Genomic DNA, 21,458 nt, shown 5'->3' with positions numbered 1-21,458 from the left:
TTTTAATACCCAAAAACATGCCTACTTAAATCACAAAAATACTTGCCAAATTTTCCTACCCAAAAAACTCCCGGAATCGAAAATTTCAAACGCAAAAAAATCCTTCAATCATCCCAGTCACATGAAATCCCGAGTACCCTCCCCCCCCCCTGGGTTAATTAATTAATTAATTAATTAATTAATTAGTTGTTTAGTTTTTTTAAAGAGTGAGAAAATTATTTAGTTTTTTACTTCCCTTATTTTTATTTGTTTATTTATTTATTTATTTTCATTGTCACATGGGTAACCCTCAATAAAGTTGTATAAAATAAAAAAATTGCTGTATCATGTTTGCATACAGTAAAAACCTGCGTATAAGAACAAGTGGATTAAGAACCCCGACCTGATTTTAGGAAATAAAGTACCATTTATATAATATATAAGAACACATTCAGCCTGAAAAATGAAAGTTGTTCTTATATGGAAAAATATCAAAGATCAACACTACTTTTCATTGCACACATAATAGTTCCACCCAAATTACAGTACAGTATTGCCTTGATTTATCAATATTATAAAAATTATTGTGTGCATCCTATATTGATTTCATCTATTGGTAGCCTAGGATGTTCCTTATTTTAAGAAACTTTTTTTAAGAACACTTAAGAACACTTACAGGCTGATTTTGCAGATTACCGGTATAACCCTTTATATATGAACCAAATCAGCCTGAACCGCCAAAATAGGTGTTCTTATGTAGGTTTTTACTGTACTAGCAATTGTTTAGTAGTTTTCACTGACTCCAGCCACAAGAATTCTGTCTCTTTTCTAATGAATGACACTGTCCTGACACTGTCCTGCACTGTCCTGTAGATTTCTTGCTGTTGCTTTCAATACACACAACAATAACATCAGAAACAAGAAGCTCAAAGGGCTTAAAACCATGCTAGTCACCCTAGAATAAAGGAAATGTTCAAGTGGATTTGCCTGCACTTCTAGACTTCTATACATGTATTGCCCATGTGTGGTTCACGATGGTTGTTTTTTTTTTTTTGATAATTTTTTTCGTAATGATCATTTTTTGAAACACTTTTGATATGCATGGGCATGAATGTTTTACAGCCAATCCCTTTAATGCATTTCATAAATGGATTTTTTTTTCACTGCAGTGAAACATTTTTGAAGAAATATTTTAACTTAGCACAAAAAGCCTAAATTTCAGACGTCTTTTTCTGGTCCTATATTCCTTAGAAGAGACGTACAGGTCATCTTTTCTCAGAAGTAAGCTAGAGAAAGGCATCAAGACAAACTCAGGCTACATATAAAATTCAAATGTTGATTTCATAATCTCTTAAACATTCCTCATTTCCATGATAAATAAAAACTCAGTCAATAACAAGGTTTCCCAGTTTCTCCCCAGGTAGCATTTTTGAGCAGCTTGTACTAAAACCCCACACAAAATGAAGCAAAGCCACTGTAACAAAACTAAAACACTCCGGTTAGCCTTAATAACACTAAGTTTAGCCTGTTCAAGGTTAGCTCTCAATAACAGTTATGGTTTCACTTATTTCATTTCCTTTTGCCATTTCAGATTCTAGTACATGCCTTTTTGACCCCACTCAATACACCAATTGAAAATGTTTTGCTTCTCTTTTGGTATCATGGGACAATTGAAAAAGGAGCCTGGTAAACAAAATGATAAGGAAATAGTGAATATGACATTCTAAACTTGAATTGTTGCAGCCAAAGTTTATTAAATATGAAAATTTGGCCAAATTCCCACCTGCCTGTTGCATTAAGCAAGACAATATTCTACTCAATGTTCTAGTTCTGTTTTAACACCAAATTACTCATTTCAATAAAAGACACACAATGCATGCAGAAGCGATCACAGGCATCCCAAATTCATTCCAAATTGTTATGACAAAAACCTCAAAACCCCTCAAAACCATGAAAAAGCCAGAAAGGGCAACAGAAATCAAGAAGTTGAGTACACTTTCTTTATTTTATTGAGAAAAAGGTAAAAGTTTATTATTTTTGTCGAGCACTTTTATTTCATGTTATTTTAAACTCCATACAAAGTCTTGTTAATAGCTCGAATCTCCAATAGTCTAAATTGTAACACAACACTGCACACTTCAAGCAGTCACTTCCTACTTGATATGCTTACATAAATCACTCATAGGCCTAATAAATCATTCATACGCTTACATAAATCATTTATTTGATCGATTTCTTGAATTGTGAGTTTGTGGCGCCTGTGAAATGATGAAGTTTCACAAGGGGGCCTTTTTTGTCAAAAAATACTAAAGTATAATAATTTGTAATAATTTGTCAGAAAATACTAAAGTAAATAAAAGTAGTTGACAACTTCCATGTTTTTTTTTTTTCAACAAAAGTTGCATTATGTTGTGAAGTCACATCCAATATATGAAATAAGATACAAGGTCAAACACTGGTTTAAAAAATATTAACACTGGCCTTTTGTTCAAAAACAACTGAAGATTGCTTCTCACTAAATATAATAACACTCTTCATATATCATCTGTCCATTGCTAATTTCCTGGAAGTACTTCGCTTTGTGTTCTACACTACAATGTTTTGTGAGTCTAACTTGATTTTTAATCGCATAATGTTTAGAGCGATTTTACTTGATTGTCGAAAGTAAATTGTGTTTGCTTTGGTTTTGCATTACTACGCTTAGTGATTGGCTTAAAAATCTCGTGCCACTTTCTCAGTCAATCAGATCTAAAACCAAAACCAATCATGACTCGCTCACGCATGTTTTCCCGTGCCTTGTGCCAGCTACATGTATTTGCTTCAAGTTCAGATTGGTTCACTGGATTGTCTGTGTCCTTTGCGATTGGCCAGAGTAATTACTTTGGTTTTGGTTTTATGACATTTAATTGAAAACTGCTCTATTGCAACTCATTGACCGATCATGTACAACAGACCAAAAGACAAAGAGATCCTTTCCACTCGCCCGATGACATTAAGCAGCGACATCATTGCTTAAAAATGCCCGGCGTATTAAATCGACTGTTCGGTTTTCGAACTCAATCGAATGCAATTGAACTTAATCAAACGATTAAATTCGATTTTTGTGCGGTCATCAAATGAAATCGAACTCACAACAAAATAAATGCAAATCGAACGTTCGATAAAGTCCGATGACGTTCGATTTAGTTTGGTCGTCGAACGACACCAAAGCAAGCGACTTAACTCGTATAACGATATAATCTGAATCGAGCGAATGTTCAGTTTTCCTTCATTTGATGATCACAGGGAATAAATGCCCAGGTAAATGCCTCAATCGATCCAGCCATCTAAAGTTATGTTTCCTTTATTTCCATACTTTTTATGTCAAAATGGAGAAATAATTCTGTCACTAACAACAATAAAATTATGGTTAAACAAGTCACATATGGCGTGCACCTTCATCCCCATGTGCAATGCTACTATTCGTCTCAGACGTCCGTGGACAAGGGCTTTTTTTCGGCCCGCTTCACGGACCGTTGGTTTTAGTCTGCGGTTCAAAAATTCTGGTCGCGTGGTAATGTTTTTGTGGCTCTGCGGTTTGCAAAACACTAATCACGTGATGCCATTTTGGTTGTTTTGAACGAAATAGCATCACGTGATCAGTGTTTTGCAAACCGCAGAGCCACAAAAACATTACCACGCGACCAGAATTTTTGAACCGCAGACTAAAACCAACGGTCCGTAAAGCGGGCCGAAAAAAAGCCCTTGTCCACGGGTTCTGCTAAAAGCAGGCCCGCGGCCCCGGCCCGCGGTCCACTTTGCGGCCCGCGGCCCACCTCACGGCCCGCGGCCCGCGGCCCCCTATATCTTAAATCAAAAAAATCCAAAGTCGAATCTTCAGGAGTCTTCTTCTCGATCGAACGTGAATTACCCCTAAGCTGTTTGAGTGCCGACATGGCCCATTTTCTACCGGCGAGAACACAAGTTCGCGTGTGCGCGTAGTAGACGGGATCATGACTATTGTCCCTCTTTTTGCACTTTGTGGCATTCGCCAAACTGATTATGACTCTACGGATGACTCCCAAATCTCTTTTTATCGTGGATAGCCGCCCGAATAACGCCTCCATCGCCTCCATCTTGTTAAATGCTTCTTCGTTCTCGCCCCAGTCTCATATTGACGTCGGATCGAATGCCTGGTTACTAAGCTACGAACGTTCTGCACGCACGTCCTTGTTGTCACACAAAAATGCATGGTAAAACCGTGTTTTAGAAGAATTCTGTCAACAAATACAAAGACCAGCCATACGTCATGGTGTTCATATTATGAGCTGAAATGTTGGTAAGACTGAAGTATTTTCCTTTTCAAGTGTGGTCACGTTCGACGGGCTCCTGAATTCGACTTTGAATTTTCTTCATTTGATTAAGCTTATGGTGGGCGGCGGGCCGCGGGCCGTGGGTGGGCCGCCGGCCGCGGGCCGTGGGGTGGGCCGCCGGCCGCGTGGACCGCGGGCCGTGGGCCGCGGGCCGTGGGCCGCGGGCCTGCTTTTAGCAAACCCCTTGTCCACGGACGTCTGAGACGAATAGTTTATTGTTAATCATATAAAGTTTTATTCACAAAATGTAATTCTAAAATACAGTTTTCACTTGATACGATACGCCGATACGCCGGGGGTTGTATTTGAGTATTTATAATTAGATCAATCATACGATTTTATAAATGGCTTACTACGTATTCCCTGGCATATTAGATTGCTCGAATATTATGTTTTGTTTTTTAGGATCAAATAAAATACAAAGATTATACGATACCGTGTCCAGTCACTTATTTCAAAACCATTTAAGGAATAATCATTAACTTTTTACTCGCTCATTAGGTTCCAATTTCGTTATTTTAAATTTTAGCTACAAGTTCGATTTCCGAACTTAATTCGATTTCGTTGGATTTGGTTCGGAAATTGAACTTACAAAAAAAAATTGTTGTTCGATTTTGTTCGATGACTGAAGAAAATCGAATTTAATCGTTCAATTCGATTCGATTTCGTTCAATTGATTTCGATAAAAAATTTGTTCGATTTCGTTCGGTGTGATACGCCGGGAAAATGGCATACTGCAGCAAAAAATAAAATCAAATTTCTATCGATGAGTTTATTAATTCACCCTTAAGAAGAGTGTATGAGCTATTCTAGTTTTTCTTGCACTAAAATAAATTACTTATTGCACACAAAAAATAGAAAATACATTGTATTTGTGAAATTGTCAGTACCGTAGTTCATGTTTTATCAGCCTTTGGTGAATGAACAACACAGGTTGAGGAACTCTAATATTTATCTTTATCGTTCTTTCAATATTTATCTCTTCCCATAACTGATGAGCCACTAAATGACATGCTTTTTCTCGTTCGTTAGTGCTTTTAGTCTTAGTTTATGTTGGTTTATGATGAAACTAAAATTTGTCAGTCTGCCCAGTGATCGATATCCTGACCGACAACTGACCGGCCGTTCTTTAATGCCCAGTATCCTTATTCATTTAGAAGCAAGTCGGCCTCTCTGTATTTCACAGTTTAGCTAGGTGTAAGACAATCATACCTATAGACTTTCTTACCTCAATAAATCAGCGACAACGGTCACAACGGGGCGACAACGTCTTCGATATCACAACACATGTACGCCGCCATGACAGAAATTCCTACACTAGAACCTAGTCTCCGGAGGCCGGGAACTCGGAACCACTGGAACAACACATCACCGGATCGTCGGATTACCGGATCGCTGATCGCCCCCTCCCCCCTCCCTGAGTCTCTAGCGGATTTGGATCGGGTGGGGGTCCGAATCCAGAGGGTTCCAAAATATATCCTTTCCGGCGAAAAAAGCAAACAATTACATATCGAGAAGCTGCGTTTGAGAGACAAAACGGTTTTATTTTTTTTTTTGTTGCTTCCGAGAAACAGAAATTGTTTCCGAAACAAATTTTCAAGGGAACTGGGAAATTTTTGTTTTAGAGGTCCTTGGGATGTTGTTGTAGGCGTGAATAAAATCTCTGTAGAATTCTTGTTGTGCTCCTGCTCTCTGGTCGGTAAAATACTAATTGTATTTGTTTTTAAGGTATCTCGATACAGTTTATTTTTCTGAACCGTACCTAACATTTTTAGTTGGCCGTTTTGGCGTCTTCCCAGACTCGGATCCTATGAATTATTCCCCAGGTGTTGGTCTGAGATTTAAGATTCATATTGTAGATAAGATATTTAAGGCGATTGATAGCGCGAGAATCGAATAATTGAGCGTGTAAATAGAAACGTACATGTATAAACAAGGAGAAATATCCATTTGATCTGCAAACAATGTACTCACTATGCAAACCACTCATTGCAGTTAATCATTAATCATTATTCTTACTGTAGTTGGTAATGTCAAGTTTATCGTATTAATCCAACAAAACAAATCAAATCGCTAATTTTAAACACTGTACATACAATGCAACATCAGTTCAATGCTGTTAAACACAGCGATTTTCAATTGAGTGTCGTAAAACAAAAACCAAAGAAATCACTGGAGCCAATTTTAAAGGACACAGACAATAATATCGAACAGACCAGAACTCGATGCAAATACATGAAGCCGGCAAGAAACGTGGGAAAACTGGTGTGCGCAAGTAAAATGGACACCGTCGGGACCGGCTCTAACTGTCCGTTTTAGGGAGGTGGAAGTTTAGTTATAGTAAAATGACTTGTGTCTGTCTTAAAGAGGTGTCAGTTAAGAGAGAGTTGAACTGTATAGGTAATGGTGGAGCGCAGATTGTTTGAAACGAGCCTCATTTTTTGCTGAATGGCCAGGGCCACTTGAGCCTCATTGTCAAATGCCTGAGTCGATATGTGGATAACACTTTATTTTGGACTTTGTCTCCTGATATACACAAAGTCTAACTGATAACTACCCCGATACACTAAAATGCCTCGTACTATTGTTGCGGCGATACTGCAGTACTGTTAATCGGCTGCACTGTTCTTTCAGGGATCATAATCGCTGTTGAAACACAAAAGAGAGCCACAAGTCTATTAAATTTATGATTATTTAATCCCAGTACGATTTGTAACCCTTAGACTGAGATAGGGATATTTCATTTAGCATTTTATCATAATTTAACAGTTGTTCATATCAAAATTTTTAACTGTGCCACTTTCGTACATTTAACTGCTATAGGTTTCCTTTTGTTAACTGTAAATTAAATCGATATCGCTATACTCTACGGTCCCGCTAGGCTTATGGTGTTGGTTGTGACTTAGCTGTCGGGCTAGAATTCTTGGCTATTACTATTACAAGAAACATCTGCTATATGATTTTAGCTGTGGCTTGCAGAATCATGGGTCAGGCGAGGTGTGGCATAACACAAAATTGCTGTGGCTGTTGCAAAAGGCCGTGCCTCTCACGGTAGGGTTACATGGTCTTTGGATTAGGCTTTACCGTCTGCTTTTGTTCTTAATCTAAATCCACGTTGTTGAGTTACAAATAGCAAACAATGACTACTTCAACTATTTACCGTACCCAAATTCGCAAATAGCTAATCAGAAGCGCGATCTACTGTCCTGATATCCTACGATATCAAGTCACTGACCTGATATGCCACCATATCACGGTCACTTCCAAGTAAAGTAGTGTTACCGTATGATGAATTGGAAAAAGGTTTTACCAATGAACCAGAGCCCCGTAATTTAATTTTAGCTGGTGTTTTATCGTTCGTACATGGAGTAAAAACATTCCCGCCAAAACTAAACTTGAGCACGCTTGCTAAATGCGCAATGTTTGCCCACGAGTACTGAAACATTCTGACTGAAACAATGGACTCAGAGGTACCAATGTTCCGCTATATTCCGAATTTTGGGTACGGTAAATACCTAATCATACCTTTTTGGTAATTTTTGGTGGCATATCAGGCTCTTTTGGTCTCGCAATGGCTCGACCAATGTCGCCTGCATGATCTATGCCGCCGAAGCGTACCAAAAAAGTGCGATTGGGTATGAGTATCACCACTTACTGTGATCAGTATATTGATTCTCGGCAGCATATGTACCCGCTGGAGCACAAACGGTCCCTCTCAGGAATGTGTCGCTGCCACCGTTCGCAGGAGGGAGAATTGCACTTTCCCACATAACATCCCCCTGTATCGCAGTTTAAGTCGCAATCTTTTTCGGGTAAAAAATTAAAAAGAAAAAAATTGTTTAAAGCAGATGAGTTTAAACATCTCTTATCAGAAAAAGAACCTTATTACAATCCTGTAGTAGGTAGGTAGGTAGGTAGTAACTTTATTTTAACACGGTAGATTCATCAGAAATATACAATAATAAAATACTGAAGGTAATAAATACAATACAAATAACTAAACAATACAAATCTATGTTAAAATAACTCTGCTTTACACGAATGCCGTGTGTTATAAAAAGTAACAAGAACTTCAAGTAGTTTATAACCGGGCGGTTAATGTTGGACCACTTCTTTCAGCTTTTTGGCTAGAAAGGCACGGAGCCGCTTTGTAAAAAAACTTTAGAAAAGCAGTCACTTGAGAAACACACAAGCCGTGTTTGCGTCAGTCACGGAGTGTGCGTGACATGAATTTTCTTTATCACGTCATCTCTTGTTTTAAACCACATGCCTGGCCGGATAAATTTCTGCTTACGCATGCAGTATTTATTTTGTTCCGGATGTTGAATAAAATAAACCCAAACCAGTTGAATGACATTAAAAAGAAGTCCATTTCACGCCAAAATAAAGACTAGACTAAGGCCATCCCGTTGTATTTCTTCGTTTAGCGTCGTCTGACGACTTAAGTCCGCGGTTTGCAAGATTCACGGAGTTTGCGTGAACTGTAGCAGTGAGCGAAAATTCTCTTACTCACGTCATCCCTTTCTTTAATAAACTTGCATCAACAAATTCCTGCCTGGGCTTGCAAATTTTTATATTGTTCCGAATCTCAAACAAACTACACTCAAACCACTTGAATGGCATAAATTGATTTCGGTTAAAATTAAAGAAGCTTTAAAATCAAGTTCTTGAAGTTTAACTGCTATTTCCCCCCAAAAAACAGCTTTCAGAAGCATTTGGGAAGTCGCGTGATTCGAAGCACGTAATTCTAACTGCGAGATTCGATCGGTAATTCCCCTTTTCGTGATGACGTGTGTCCTGTGCCTTGACAAATTTTTGCTGGGTTTGCAATTTTCGTTTCGATTCCAAAAATAAACTCAAAAACACTTGCAAAACACACGAAAAATAATTCATATTTTCATTTAAAAATAGTTTGGACATGTCAAATCGCAACGTGAATGTTCAAGCCCTGAGCCAAACGCTTGAATATCAATTTAATGAACGATCGCCAGAAACATCAAAATTTGCGTGACCGTGACCTCCTTCTGGAACGATTTACCGACAAAAAAACGAAAACAAAACCCCAGGCAGATTATGAACCGGGCCCAGGCCCCGCCCGGTTAAAAAGCTAGTTTAAGACTAAGAAAAATGATTTCGGCAACCAATTCGAAAACCATTGAGAGTTTGTGCTTGCCGCAATTGCAAATCAGGTGGTAAGCTGTTCCAAAGCACCGCATCTTGATAACTAAAACTGTTTTTTAGATACTGTTTGTGCGGGGCAAAGGAACAGCGAGTTTGCTCACGGTGTCTCTCAGTTCCTATTGATTTATATTACTCCTATCAGTAAAGATAGATTGCAAATAGGTTGGTACAAGACCGTTAAGAGATTTTTACACCATTGCTGCTTCTTGTATTTGCCTTTGAGATTCCAATCTTTTCCAGCCGAGCCGTTCAAAGAGAAGTCCGGCATTTTGTGTCATATATAGCTGGAAAAGGTTAGAATACGCGCAGCGCGGTTTTGCAAGTTTGTCAGAGACTTTAGGTCCCAAAAAAAAAAAAAAAAAAAAGAAGCTGTAATAAGGCACTGAAAACAGATGCATCACAGCTTACAGATGAGAATCACAGCCAGCCGCCAACGCTTTTTAACTAGCATCATTTCACTTATAAATGAACCTGTTCCAGCCATGCTGAGGTCAATATATGCAGTGTTTACATTGTTGCCCAGCGAAATATGATAAATTTTATTATATAAACTGCGGTTGTTTATTAGGATTTTGACCACCGAGAAAAACAGTATCTCGACGTGTGAAAAATTACGATAATTTTTTACGTGTGTTTGATATCACCAATCACGTGCTGATGAATTTGCCATGTTTCAATGCTGAATAAACCAAAGTTTAACGATATTAATTTGAAACATCTTCGGATCTTTCTCGAAACTTTTCGGAAAATGTTCGGAAACATTCGTACGACCTTCGGACAGCATTTTGAAAATCTTCGGAAATCTTCGAAAAATGATCGGGAATCTTCGGAAAATCGTCAAAAACCTCTTTATTAGTAGGTTTATAAAATAACAAAATAATACATGGTTGCTTGGAAATATGAAATGTCTCTTCTTGTGTTTAAATCGATATCTCACTTGTTCGCTGCGCCCAATCGTGAGATATCGATTCGAACACTCAAAGAGAAATTTCATATCTCACGCGCAACCATGTATTATTCTCTGTCTCTTACTTCCTCGTTTGTAAAGGACATTCGGTTTGGCTTGAACCACTGCCACTTGAACGATGATAAACGCCGAAATAATCTTATCAATGCAAGTCATGTTAAAGCCTGGTTCTCATATGATCGTCCCGATCGTCTCTGTCGCTTCTGTCGCTTCAAAAAGTTTGCTTGCTCCAATCACCTCAGACTTTGCAAACGACAGAAGCGACAGAGACGATCGGGGCGATCATATGAGAACCAGGCTTAACTGAAAAGAAAAACAATAAAAATAACATGTTGACTGAAACAAGAAAAGAAATAAAAATGAAGAAATTGAGTTAAATCACGGTATTTAAAGTGTGAAAACCAACAGCGTTAAGTGGGTTGAGAGCAACTCTAGCTTTTTGGGAAATAAAATAATAATTTTGGAACCTCTTTGGAGAAACCTTGGAGCGTTATTGCTCCAGTTGCAATGTAAATGCTAATTTTGAAAATAATAAAATACTATTATTGATACAATCACATAAACATATATAAAATGGTATGCAAATCAGTTTCATATAAGGAAGAGGCTGAATACCAATAAAAATTCTGTCAGCAACAATTTCAACTTTTCTTTAGCAGATAAGAGCAGTGATAGGAACCCATTAACCCGAACCTAAAGAGCCTAGATTTTTACCTGAATTACTTTATGTAAAACTCCGTTTAAGCTAACTTGGGAAAATGCAGGTTGTTACTCGCGGGTTTTTACTGTATACTAGGAATCCTTGCATTTCATCTACCACTTACAATACAGTGGAACCCCGATATAACGATCCTCGATATAACGATACTCCCGATATAACGATAAATATTCTATGTCCCGGCAAAAGTTACAGTAAAATGTATGGGACAGAACCCCGATATAACGATCTTCGGTATAACGATATTCCCGATATAACCGATGGAAATTTAGCGCACTGAACGTAAAATCTTCCCCGATAAAACGATATTTTCAGTTCACAGTCACAATTAAAGCAAACTATTGAATTTACTACAATAAAATAACAGTAAAGGGGTTATCTCTAACGTTTCTTACAACAGCTTTGCAAGTCTTTTGTACGATGATATACGACAATATATAATAAATGACACTGTATTCTAAGCCTCTTCATCCCGTAAAAAAGTATATGTTTGGTTTACCCCGATATAACGATATTTTCGCTTATTTTACGGCGATATCGTTATATCGGAAGCTTTGATATAACGATTCCTCGTTATGCACGTTTTACGTACGTAAATATTTACGCGTCAGTGGAAATCCACCTTTACTCGCGGGATTTTACTGTACCCCACTTATACCTCTATAGAAAAAAGAAGCGAAAGCAAAATCGGTAACGCTACATTTAGTACGCATCACTGTTAGTTCAGTACTCTTGAAAATACTCTATTTTAAAGTAAATGTTTGCATTAAATTAAAACGTTTTCCCTAAGCATTTAGAATTCTCGGTGACAACATTAAGGCACAATTCCAGAAATATAACAATGGCTTCAAGGAGCTTTATCAGGTTACAGACCACCTTCGCTGTAACAAATAACGCAATGTGAAATAAGATCTCTAAGAAAAAATCTAAACTTAGTTGCGTGATTCAAAGCAGACGATCTCGTACTGACTAATAAGTCACGGAGGCTAATCTCTTACCTACAAAAAAGAATCAGGAAGACCTTTCAGTAACGCATGGCCCTTAACCCTATTCAGACCGGGCTTTTTTGTGACCTTCTCAGACCGGGGGGGCCTTCGGAAGCCCCCCCCCCCCCCCCTGTGTTACTTCCAGAATATTTAAGCAGTCACAACGAAACTTATAGGATGTATGGTATGTCCGAACATCTTTATTTTGGTATATGTTACGTGGGATGGTTACGTTACATCATGTGACAATTACATCATAATGTCCAAACAGCGGCCATCTTGGATCCGCCATCTTGGATTTCAAATTTTTTTCAAAATGCCAGAAAACCACCCAAAATTACTGCAAAGTACTCAAAGTCAATAAAAATGTGCTTTAAAACCATAAAAATGTAAAAATATGTCCATTAAAGTTAATTTTTATTAACAGAAACACGCAAAATTACAAATTTGGGAAAACATGCCTGTCAAAATGCCGTTGCCATGGCGATGTCAAGTTCCTGACACATCATGCAACCCAACCAAATTATTGCCAGATAGAACTTAAATATACTGGACAACAGTAACCGATAAGTAACCACTATCGTGAAAATGGAGAAAACAATATCTTAAAACATTTTTATAGCTTTCTTAGTTTTCTTTTTCTTTAAGGTAAGTAAATTATCTTGAAAACATTTGTGGAGTAAGGAGGACGTTTAATTCAAACACAACAACTATCTCAGGTAATTTTTTGTCTTCAAGCTTCCACTTCACCCGGCAACTGCCTGTAAAGCCCTTGCTCTGTTTTCCTTTCTAAGTCATTTCCTTTCCCACAAATTATTAACGTTTCTTTTCGTCTTTATTCTTTTACAAAAACAGAAACAAAGACTGCAGCGGCGTAGAATTGTACGCGAGTTTGGCACGCCGTTAGCGAAAATGTCGTGCACATGTGATTGGTCCTAAGCCATGTCGCAGGCCTGTCGTAAGCGTGCCGCATGCGACAAAGTTGTACCGTGTAAATCGGCCCTAACATTAGTTCAATACAAGATTTATACAAAGGCCCAACTTTTGTGTGTTCTTTACTTTTATCTACCTTCATTAATTTCGAGAATAAACGAAAACTGAATAAAGTTCATACATGGAACACAATAAAGTTAAATCTTATTTACTAAGTTAGCCTTTCCTATAAAATATACAAACAAGTTACTTAATGTTACATTATAGAACACTGAAATAAAATGAAATAATAGCTCAAAATATGGTATATACCCCTCCTATTATCCCCACCAGTGTTGCTTCGGAAGGATGTTTCCAAACTTGAGGCATGACTCTTGATTGAAGAAAACGTGAGGTGGGGGTGGGGGTGGGGTGAAGGCAGCGTATCACTGAGTGGCGCTCCGGCAAAAATTTTGTCTGTACAGGCTCATTGAAAGTTGCGAATACGATGTCAAAGAGCAAAAAGAAGCCTTGCAGCAGAAATATGTTCTATGATAATAATACCACTGGTTATGGCAGTATATTAATCAGTCGAATGGTGAGAACAATTAAAAATACACAGGTATATTCCATTTTTTCCGTGCAAATTATGTTGAAATGAACCTTAAACACTCCAAACAGCAACAAAAGAAATCCGGGCTTTGCAGCTTAGAATTAAATCTACCTGAGCGTTCCTTTTATTTCATATGATCATCATAATGTTGAACGATGCATGCCTCACAGCTAAATTCCTCCTGACAAATCCAACAGGTGAGGCTTTCAACTTGGCTTGTGTTTTCATCAGTCAACAACATCCGGGACTTGTCGTCAATGAGCGCTGTTGTTGCCTGTTGATTACAGCACTTATTACAATACTTGAATGTGTAAGACTCCACTCCTGTATGTGTTCGCTCATGTATCTTACAAATTGATGACATACTAAAGCACTTATCGTAATTCTTGAATGCGTACGGCTTCTCTCCTGTATGTCTCCGTTCATGTCTCTTACGGGCTGACATATCGCTAAAGCACTTATTGCAATGCTTGCACGCATATGGCTTCTCTCCTGTATGTACTCTCAAATGAACTTTGAAATTTGATGAGCTGCTAAAGCACTTTTTACAATGCTTGCAAGTAAACGGCTTCACTCCTGTATGTGTTCGTTCATGTTTCCTGCAACCTGATGATTGGCTAAAGCACTTATTACAATGCTTGCATGCATACGGCTTCTCTCCTGTATGCGTTCGTTCATGTTTCTTGCAACTCGATGACTCCGTAAAGCACCTTTTGCAATGCTTGCACTCATACGGCTTCTCTCCTGTATGTGTTCGTTCATGGCTCTTACAATCTGATGAGCTGCTAAAGCACTTACTACAGTGCTGGCATGTATATGGCTTCTCTCCTGTATGCCTTCGTTCATGCGTCTTGCAGACTGATGAGTCGTTAAAGCGCTTACCACAATGCTCGCAGCTATATGGCTTTATTCCTGTGTGTGATCTTTCATGTTTTTTGTAGTTTGATAAATCACAAAAGCACTTTTCACAATACTTACACGTATACGGTTTCACTCCCGTATGTGTTCGTTCATGTTTCTTGCAATTTGATGAATCGCTAAAGCTCTTATTACAATGTTTGCAGGTATACGGCTTCTCTTCTGAATGTACTCTTTCATGGCTCTTGAAATTCGATGATCGTCCAAAGCGCATGCTACAACGCTTTCTTGCATACTGCTTTATTCCACCGGGTGTTTCTCCGTGGTGCTTGCTATCTACTATCTCGTCAGTCACCCCATGCCGTCGGGTAACGTTTAGTTTGTCAGCAACAGGAGAGTTGCACTCTACATCCTTGCAAGGCATCTTGTTGGCAGTTCAGTGACCTTTTAATACTGTCAAGAAAGATGCTTCTGCATAGTCCTAAGGAAATGGTAACAGAAAACTGGTTTCAGGGTATGTTCTTAGTACATCATAACAATTTTACGTCAGAGGCTACCAAGTTCAAGTCTCAGGTACGGCAAATCATTTAAACCGTTTCTATAGAGGGTACATGGTAAAGGAGGAGAAGGCCTGGTAAACTCTTCGACTCTTTATTAATGTCATTATTTCTGTATAGATTAGAAGTGTGGGGCTTCGCCTATCGAGGCAAATATTAGATCGGATTGACACTTTTTTTCGGCGAGCCTATCGTTTTGGCTATACAAATAAGATCATTTGATAGCTGATGTTATAAAGAATAGGGACAGTAATCTTTTCAACAGAATCACAAGTGACACTGGCCATGTATTTTATAACTTGCTCCCACACAAACGTAACAGAGCTCTTAGAGAAAGAGGCCATGACTTCATACTCCCCAAAGTAAAAACGGAACGTTTTAATGCAAAGCCACACATCTGTTGTGACTAACCTCTTAATAAAGACTGCTACTGCTACTGCTACTGCTACTGCTACTGCTACTGCTACTGCTACTGCTACTGCTACTGCTACTGCTACTGCTACTGCTACTACTACTACTGCTACTACTACTACACAGTATTTTATGTTATGTTCACAATGCTGGGATACTCAAACGAAATGAGATATAATGTACTGTAAAATCTTATGTCTTGTTGTTGTTGTTGTTATTATTGTTGTTTGAGCATCCACTCCAAAGAAGTCTAAATTAAATTATGGTTTTAGATATTAGTTACAATCGCATTAGTATACACATCAAACAATAATAATAATATTACTAGCTGCCATTTTTCTCGAAAGTGGATACAACTACGCATGAGCAGAATATTATTTGTAGTAAAATCACCGTCAGACGCTAATGCGTCAGGCAGACCATTATTTGTAGGCAGTTATTTGCAGATCACGTGGTGGGCTCTCGGCTAATTAAAAGGATGAAAAAATTACTTCAAATGAAAATTTATTTTCCATGCATGCGCATCCTGTTTTCTAGGCTTTCCCCGGCCATTCGTCCAGGATACGTCACCGAAACAAGTAGTGACGTCAGTAATACCGCAAAGGCCTGGGAAAAAAGCCGTACAGGAACTAGGCAACAGGAAAGACACTATTTGTGAGCGCGAAGCCGATCGATCCTGGCTTCGCCACTCTATCAACGATCGCGGCTTCGCCGCTCTTTGTCGCTGCAAAAAAAAAACCCTGTGGCACCCAGGGTGGTTGAAGAGTCACATTAGCATTGATTCTGCAATTTAACTAATCTTTAAAAGGCGATGGAACAGAGACAGTCTCAGGCAGAAATTGTTGAAGAAGAAAGCAAGGAGCTCCTCAAACCTCCACCGCAAACCGGAGATCCAAAAACAAGTTCACATGGCCTGCTCTCGTTACATGCTCACATGTTCGACACATGTTTTCTCACATGTCTTGGTGACGATACTCGACTCTGTGCCAGTTTACTGGCCAACACATGCCCGTGCAAAATTTATACGAGGTGGACATTTTGGTCTCCTTACAGGAATGAGGAATTTTTTTGCATATAATTGTGCACAGGACACCAGCTATCGAAAACCACAGGCCAAAATTAGGTTTGCGTTCTCCTTCGTCGAACGTAATAATAATTATAATAGTAATAATAATAACAATAAACACACAAGACAAGAGATACAGGCTAAAGACTACAATGCGGGACATTAATGTTGTGGCACTTAGCACAATTCTGGGCCAGACGACTGCTAGCTCTCAAACCGAAGAGATATTAAATCAAAATATGAACATTAAAATTGATGGAAATATAAAAATAGGGTAAAGGATTGTAAGTTTTTAGGACTTATTACTGATGAAAACTTAAAATGGATGAAACATATTAATCTTGTTACCTCAAAACTTCCAAAAATATTGGGGTCATGCATTAACTTAGCTATTGGTATTATTCGTTCACAGATGCTATCAAACCAAACCAACTAGGATTGTACTTTTCCAGAAAAGGACAGTGAGAATAACAGCCTAAGTTGGATAAAGGGAAAGTGCGGGAACACATTTTTAAGGAATTGTAGCTACGGTACTTTAGGTTGATCAAATAAATGAATGGGACATTTCAAGTCTGATTCAAGTCTGATTTCAAGTATAGTTCAAGGCAAACTCCATAAAGATTTTAGCAATTATTCGAACCAAATCACTTGGTACATAGTTATGGAACAATATTATTAATTATTGTTGTATCTTGTATAAATCATCTAGGCTAGGGCAGTTTTCTCTGTCATTTTAGGGTCCAAAGAAAGGAAGAGAATTGGCAAAAAGTATTGGCATATAAAGTCAGTTTTCTTTTTTAAAAAAAAGAATCAAGCAAAATACTATTTTTTAAGCAAGACAATGACAATATTTATGCTTCTACAATAATTTTTTCATAGTTGTTATTGTTCAATTAATTTGTAAAACAAGCATTTAACTTAGTCTGAAATTCAGCCGTGGGGGCTGGGTCGAGAGGACGGCTGAATTTCAGACTAGCATTTAACTTAAATGCTTTTTGCTTTTTCGTAGACTCCTCATCACTTTTGATTTAAAAGCTTGTTACAAAGATAACCTATTATAATACTACGATTATCAGTTGAGTGAGGCACAAACAAAGTTTGGTGACAAGGTCTCAACGCTACATCGACGCTACAACGGCATAGTTGTCAAGGGCAACTCTTTCTGTTTCCATTGGTAACTTGTCGGTTACAGGGAAACTTTTTACTGACCGCCATTGTTCTTTTATACAAGGAGGACCTCTCGGGAAACAAGCAAGTTAAAAATTGTCGAACACTTGAAAAACTTGAAAGCCACTGTGAATTTCCAAGTTTGCTACGAAATCGCAATAGTCAGAGGATGCAGGCCAATTGAGCAAACCAATTTATTATCGATGATAATAGATATCATTCAATATCAATCTATGTCAAATAATCGATTGATATAACAAATCGATGACCAATTGATAACGTAAAAGTTTGTCACTTTTGACATGATAGATTGTCATGGATTATCATTGATTTTCATCTATCGTTTTTAATTTGGTTTGATTTAATATAGGTGTTATTACATCAACTCAGTGACTCCTAAAAGCGATAAATACCTTCTTTGTGCTTTAGTGTTATGTCTATCATGCAGCAAAAGCAACATTATTAAGAAAAGAGGCAAGGTTTACACTATGTTTACAATTTTGAATTCAAATTAATGGCTAACCAGAAGTCAGATTACACAATAGAAAATATAAATGGACTATGTGGATAACTGCCAGTTCAATTGTGTGAGGAAACAGCATTAAAAAGAGCCTTTAGCTGTCCATTTATTGTTTCTATCGTGTAATCTCATTTCTGGTTAATGATTTCTTTGAATTTGATATTGGCATTATGATCGACCTCTTTGGTCCTCATCCTCTGATGATGGTGATTTCGCACAAACTTGGAAATTCATGACAGCTTTTGTGCACGTTAGAACCGAGCGATTGCAGCGATTTTTTAAATACTTGTAATTTGCCCGACGATGGATGGCGAGTGATGCATGAAATTGGAAAAAATTGGCTTAAAACTGGGAGGCTGGGAGGCCATCGAAATTGCCTACCTTGTTTATTCCATCTTCTTTAGTTGAGGGCGGCGGGGGCAAGCCAGGAATATTACCAGCCTCCAAACCCCATCAATCCACACAAGACTACACAAACGATAAAAGGTAAGTGAACTTCATATATTTGGCTTACAGTAGATCGCTGTTTGGGATAAAAAGATGCGTAATTCAGTATTTTGTAGAGCATTTCTTTCGATAAGTTGAATCAAGCCGAAGTCAGCCGTTACAAAATGAAATAACTGTAAGCTTAAATGTACGAGATCATAGCCCATGATGTCACGAAGATTTGAAAAGTCTGCTCTGCCTGTGGGGTAACTAATTTGACTGGTCAGAGCGATCTAACATTTATATAGCCAGTCATGACCGGCGATTGACCAGACTGTTAACAGCCGCTGTTTCTCTATTTTCTATCGCGTCCTTTTCTGCTTTTGCTTAGAATGAACAGAGAGGCTGTGAACAGTCTAGCGACTGACCTGTGGTTATTTCAAGCCATGTATTCTTATTCATTAACACGCAATGAGGTGACCTGCATTTTTCAGCTAAGGTAGATATTAAAAGGATTTTCAGACTCTCTTACCTTCACAAAACAGCGACGTCTTCGACAACAAACACACATGAACGCCGCCATGACAATGATTACACTAGAGCCCAGTCTCTGGAGTCCGGCAGGGTACCGCTGGAACGCTTGAGCGTGGGAACGGCGGAACAGCCCTGAGGTGTAAAACAAAAGGGTTAAACTGTAGAAAACCGGGCCACTAATTTGCATCTCATTGAATTTGAATGGTTCCTTTTGTTTCTACTATGCTTTGTTTTTAAAGCGTTCAGAGATATGTAAATAAGTGGCCCGGTATTGTAAAATCGCTCCAACAAAAGTACTCATGCCTGCAACTATGGTCCCATCCTCGGAGACCCAGGGGCAGTTAGTGGGGGCGGGGGGAAGTCTATACGGTCGGAAAAAAAAATCGGTGAAGAAAAGTCAAGAACGAAACAAATAGCCCCTGGGGACAACCTCTTACCGGACCACTTCCAAAAGGACGCCGTCATTCTGGCTTCTGATTGGTGCCACAAAACGTTTTTTTTTTTGTGCCCAATCAGAGAGCAGCAAGACTAGGAGTCGTTTCGTGTGTTCTTACACGGACAGATACAGTTCACGAAGCCCAGTTGGTCAAATGAGTTTTACCAAAGTAAGGGATTCTTTTCTTTAGTCCACTTGTAATTTCAGTAGAATGTGAAGTTTTAACTTAAAATTTTGTAAAGAATGTATTATGGGAATTCCTTATTTGAAGGAAATTAAGTAATAATTATACTACAACAATAAGATAATCTGCTGTCAATTTCTAGCTTTCGCCTCATAGAAATCTTGACCTCATTATTGCGGGCCCAAGAGAGGCCCGCAACCCTAATCTTGACAGTGACCAGCGGATTGCGTATTACGCGTGCGCGCCACGTTTATAAAGGCTATCTGCAAACCGGAAGTTGAAAATTTTGTTCTTCCACTAAGAACGATCGGAATGCAAAAAATGTGTCAGTCACGACACCGGAAGAGAAAAATCTTGTCTCCAAGAGCGATAAGAATGCGAAAAATCAACAGTTTGTCACATTAGAACGAGGCTTCTGTCTTGCGGACATTACGTTTTGCAGACGTTGTTTTATAGGTGTTGCTTTTGAGAAGATCTGCTGTGATTGTATCACAGATAAACTACGGCAAAGCGAATGATTCCAACAACGGTTATTCTCGAGAAATTCCTTATAACACTGACAACAAAGCGAGTTTGCCGACGGAAGAAAATCACATCTGAATTCACACCGCGTGCTCGACTACACTTCGCAAAACTGTCAATCAAAAAAACAACTCTGATTGGTTGGCGGCAATAGGAAACGATAAAAACATTCGTGACTTAAGCGTGACGCGTTACTCGACCTTACTCGGAATAATTTTCTTTTGTCCAGTGATTTATCGACACTGGACTTCCCTCCCAGTACCTTCTCTTAACTGCATCGAGGCCCGCACTTTCTAACCTGTGGCTACCACTAGTTTAATTATTAAATGAAGAGAAGAGGGCAACATCGTGGAGAATGCATCTTGAAAAAACTGGGAAGTTTTTTCAAGTTTGTTGTTCCTAATCTCTCTCTTAATCTCCCACAGTCAAAACTGCCTTTGGTTATTTTAAATCCTTTGTTAGAAAACTATTTTTTGAGGTGTCCTTCAATTTATTTCATACGTAATCAGAAAAATTGCTTAAAATGTTGTGACACTGCTCCTAAAGCGGTTGCGAAAAGAAATCCTGAAAAAAATCAGGCTTGTGGGGACTCGAACCCTGACCCCTGTGGTACCGGTGCAGCGCTCTAACCAATTGAGCTTACAAGCTTGCTGGGAGCTGGTCATTAAATTGGTTCGTAATAATAAATATACCTGGGAAAAATGAAGATGAAGTTATGAGAGGGTGCTAATGGGGTTAACAGTTAACTGACAATTGGCCAAAAAATAGTAGTTAACTGATATTTAGCCAAAAAATTAGTAGTTTACTGATAAATGAAACGTTAACAGTTAAGTGACATTCTATTAATTATACTGAATACGATCGTTGCTGTTAATAAAAACATCAAGTTTTTACCTAACACCAAAGCTATTTTGTGTCATTTACCTGGCCCGCTGCGTGACCAGGTGACATATTAACTGATATTGTAATTATGCGGAAGGTACCAGGGTCGTACCAGGCACATGCTGATCTCCGTAATAGCATCAAGAGGGACGTGGTCAAAGTTATTCTAAGTATTTATCGAGATGAT

The 21,458-nt window shown here is 38.5% G+C and overlaps 2 protein-coding genes and 1 long non-coding RNA gene across 6 annotated transcripts in view; all 3 read right to left on the bottom strand.

Moving 5' to 3' along the window:
* LOC144655544 (uncharacterized) overlaps positions 1-21,458 on the bottom strand; it is a 125,200-nt gene that overhangs the window by 6,371 nt on the left and 97,371 nt on the right. For both annotated transcript variants that reach the window (XR_013571140.1, XM_078515792.1), the window contains one exon: positions 5,560-5,648. The gene's annotated coding sequence lies outside the window, so the exon portion shown is untranslated. Of the gene's footprint in view, positions 1-5,559; positions 5,649-21,458 lie in introns of those variants that run through there.
* Positions 6,694-10,638, bottom strand: LOC144653671 (uncharacterized). Of its 2 annotated transcripts, none has more exons than XR_013570791.1 (3): positions 9,921-9,977; positions 7,987-8,134; positions 6,694-6,977 (listed from the first exon to the last, which is right to left on the bottom strand). It is a non-coding gene; the product is annotated as an uncharacterized LOC144653671 (long non-coding RNA). The 2 variants fall into 2 exon arrangements; XR_013570790.1 differs by lacking the exon at positions 9,921-9,977 and adding an exon at positions 10,545-10,638 and having other exon boundaries at positions 6,698-6,977.
* LOC144655541 (uncharacterized) lies at positions 12,364-19,362 on the bottom strand. Of its 2 annotated transcripts, none has more exons than XM_078515789.1 (2): positions 19,246-19,362; positions 12,364-15,047 (listed from the first exon to the last, which is right to left on the bottom strand). In XM_078515789.1, the coding sequence occupies exon 2, from the start codon at positions 14,988-14,990 to the stop codon at positions 13,833-13,835; it is 1,158 nt and encodes a 385-aa protein (XP_078371915.1). In that variant the 5' UTR covers positions 14,991-15,047; positions 19,246-19,362; the 3' UTR covers positions 12,364-13,832. The 2 variants fall into 2 exon arrangements, with proteins under 2 accessions (XP_078371915.1, XP_078371916.1); XM_078515790.1 differs by lacking the exon at positions 19,246-19,362 and adding an exon at positions 18,669-18,822.

Source organism: Oculina patagonica, chromosome 5, assembly GCF_052425735.1.
Source record: "Oculina patagonica isolate OP01 chromosome 5, crgOcupat, whole genome shotgun sequence".
Taxonomy (NCBI): Eukaryota; Metazoa; Cnidaria; class Anthozoa; order Scleractinia; family Oculinidae; genus Oculina; species Oculina patagonica.
The sequence above is the reverse complement of the archived record's forward strand: the minus strand, read 5'-3'. Positions and strand labels throughout refer to the sequence as shown.

What these genes read in the sequence shown, in the direction of transcription:
- LOC144655541 (XM_078515789.1), bottom strand. Translation starts at nt 14,990, where the DNA reads ATGCCTTGCAAGGATGTAGAGTGCAACTCTCCTGTTGCTGACAAACTA.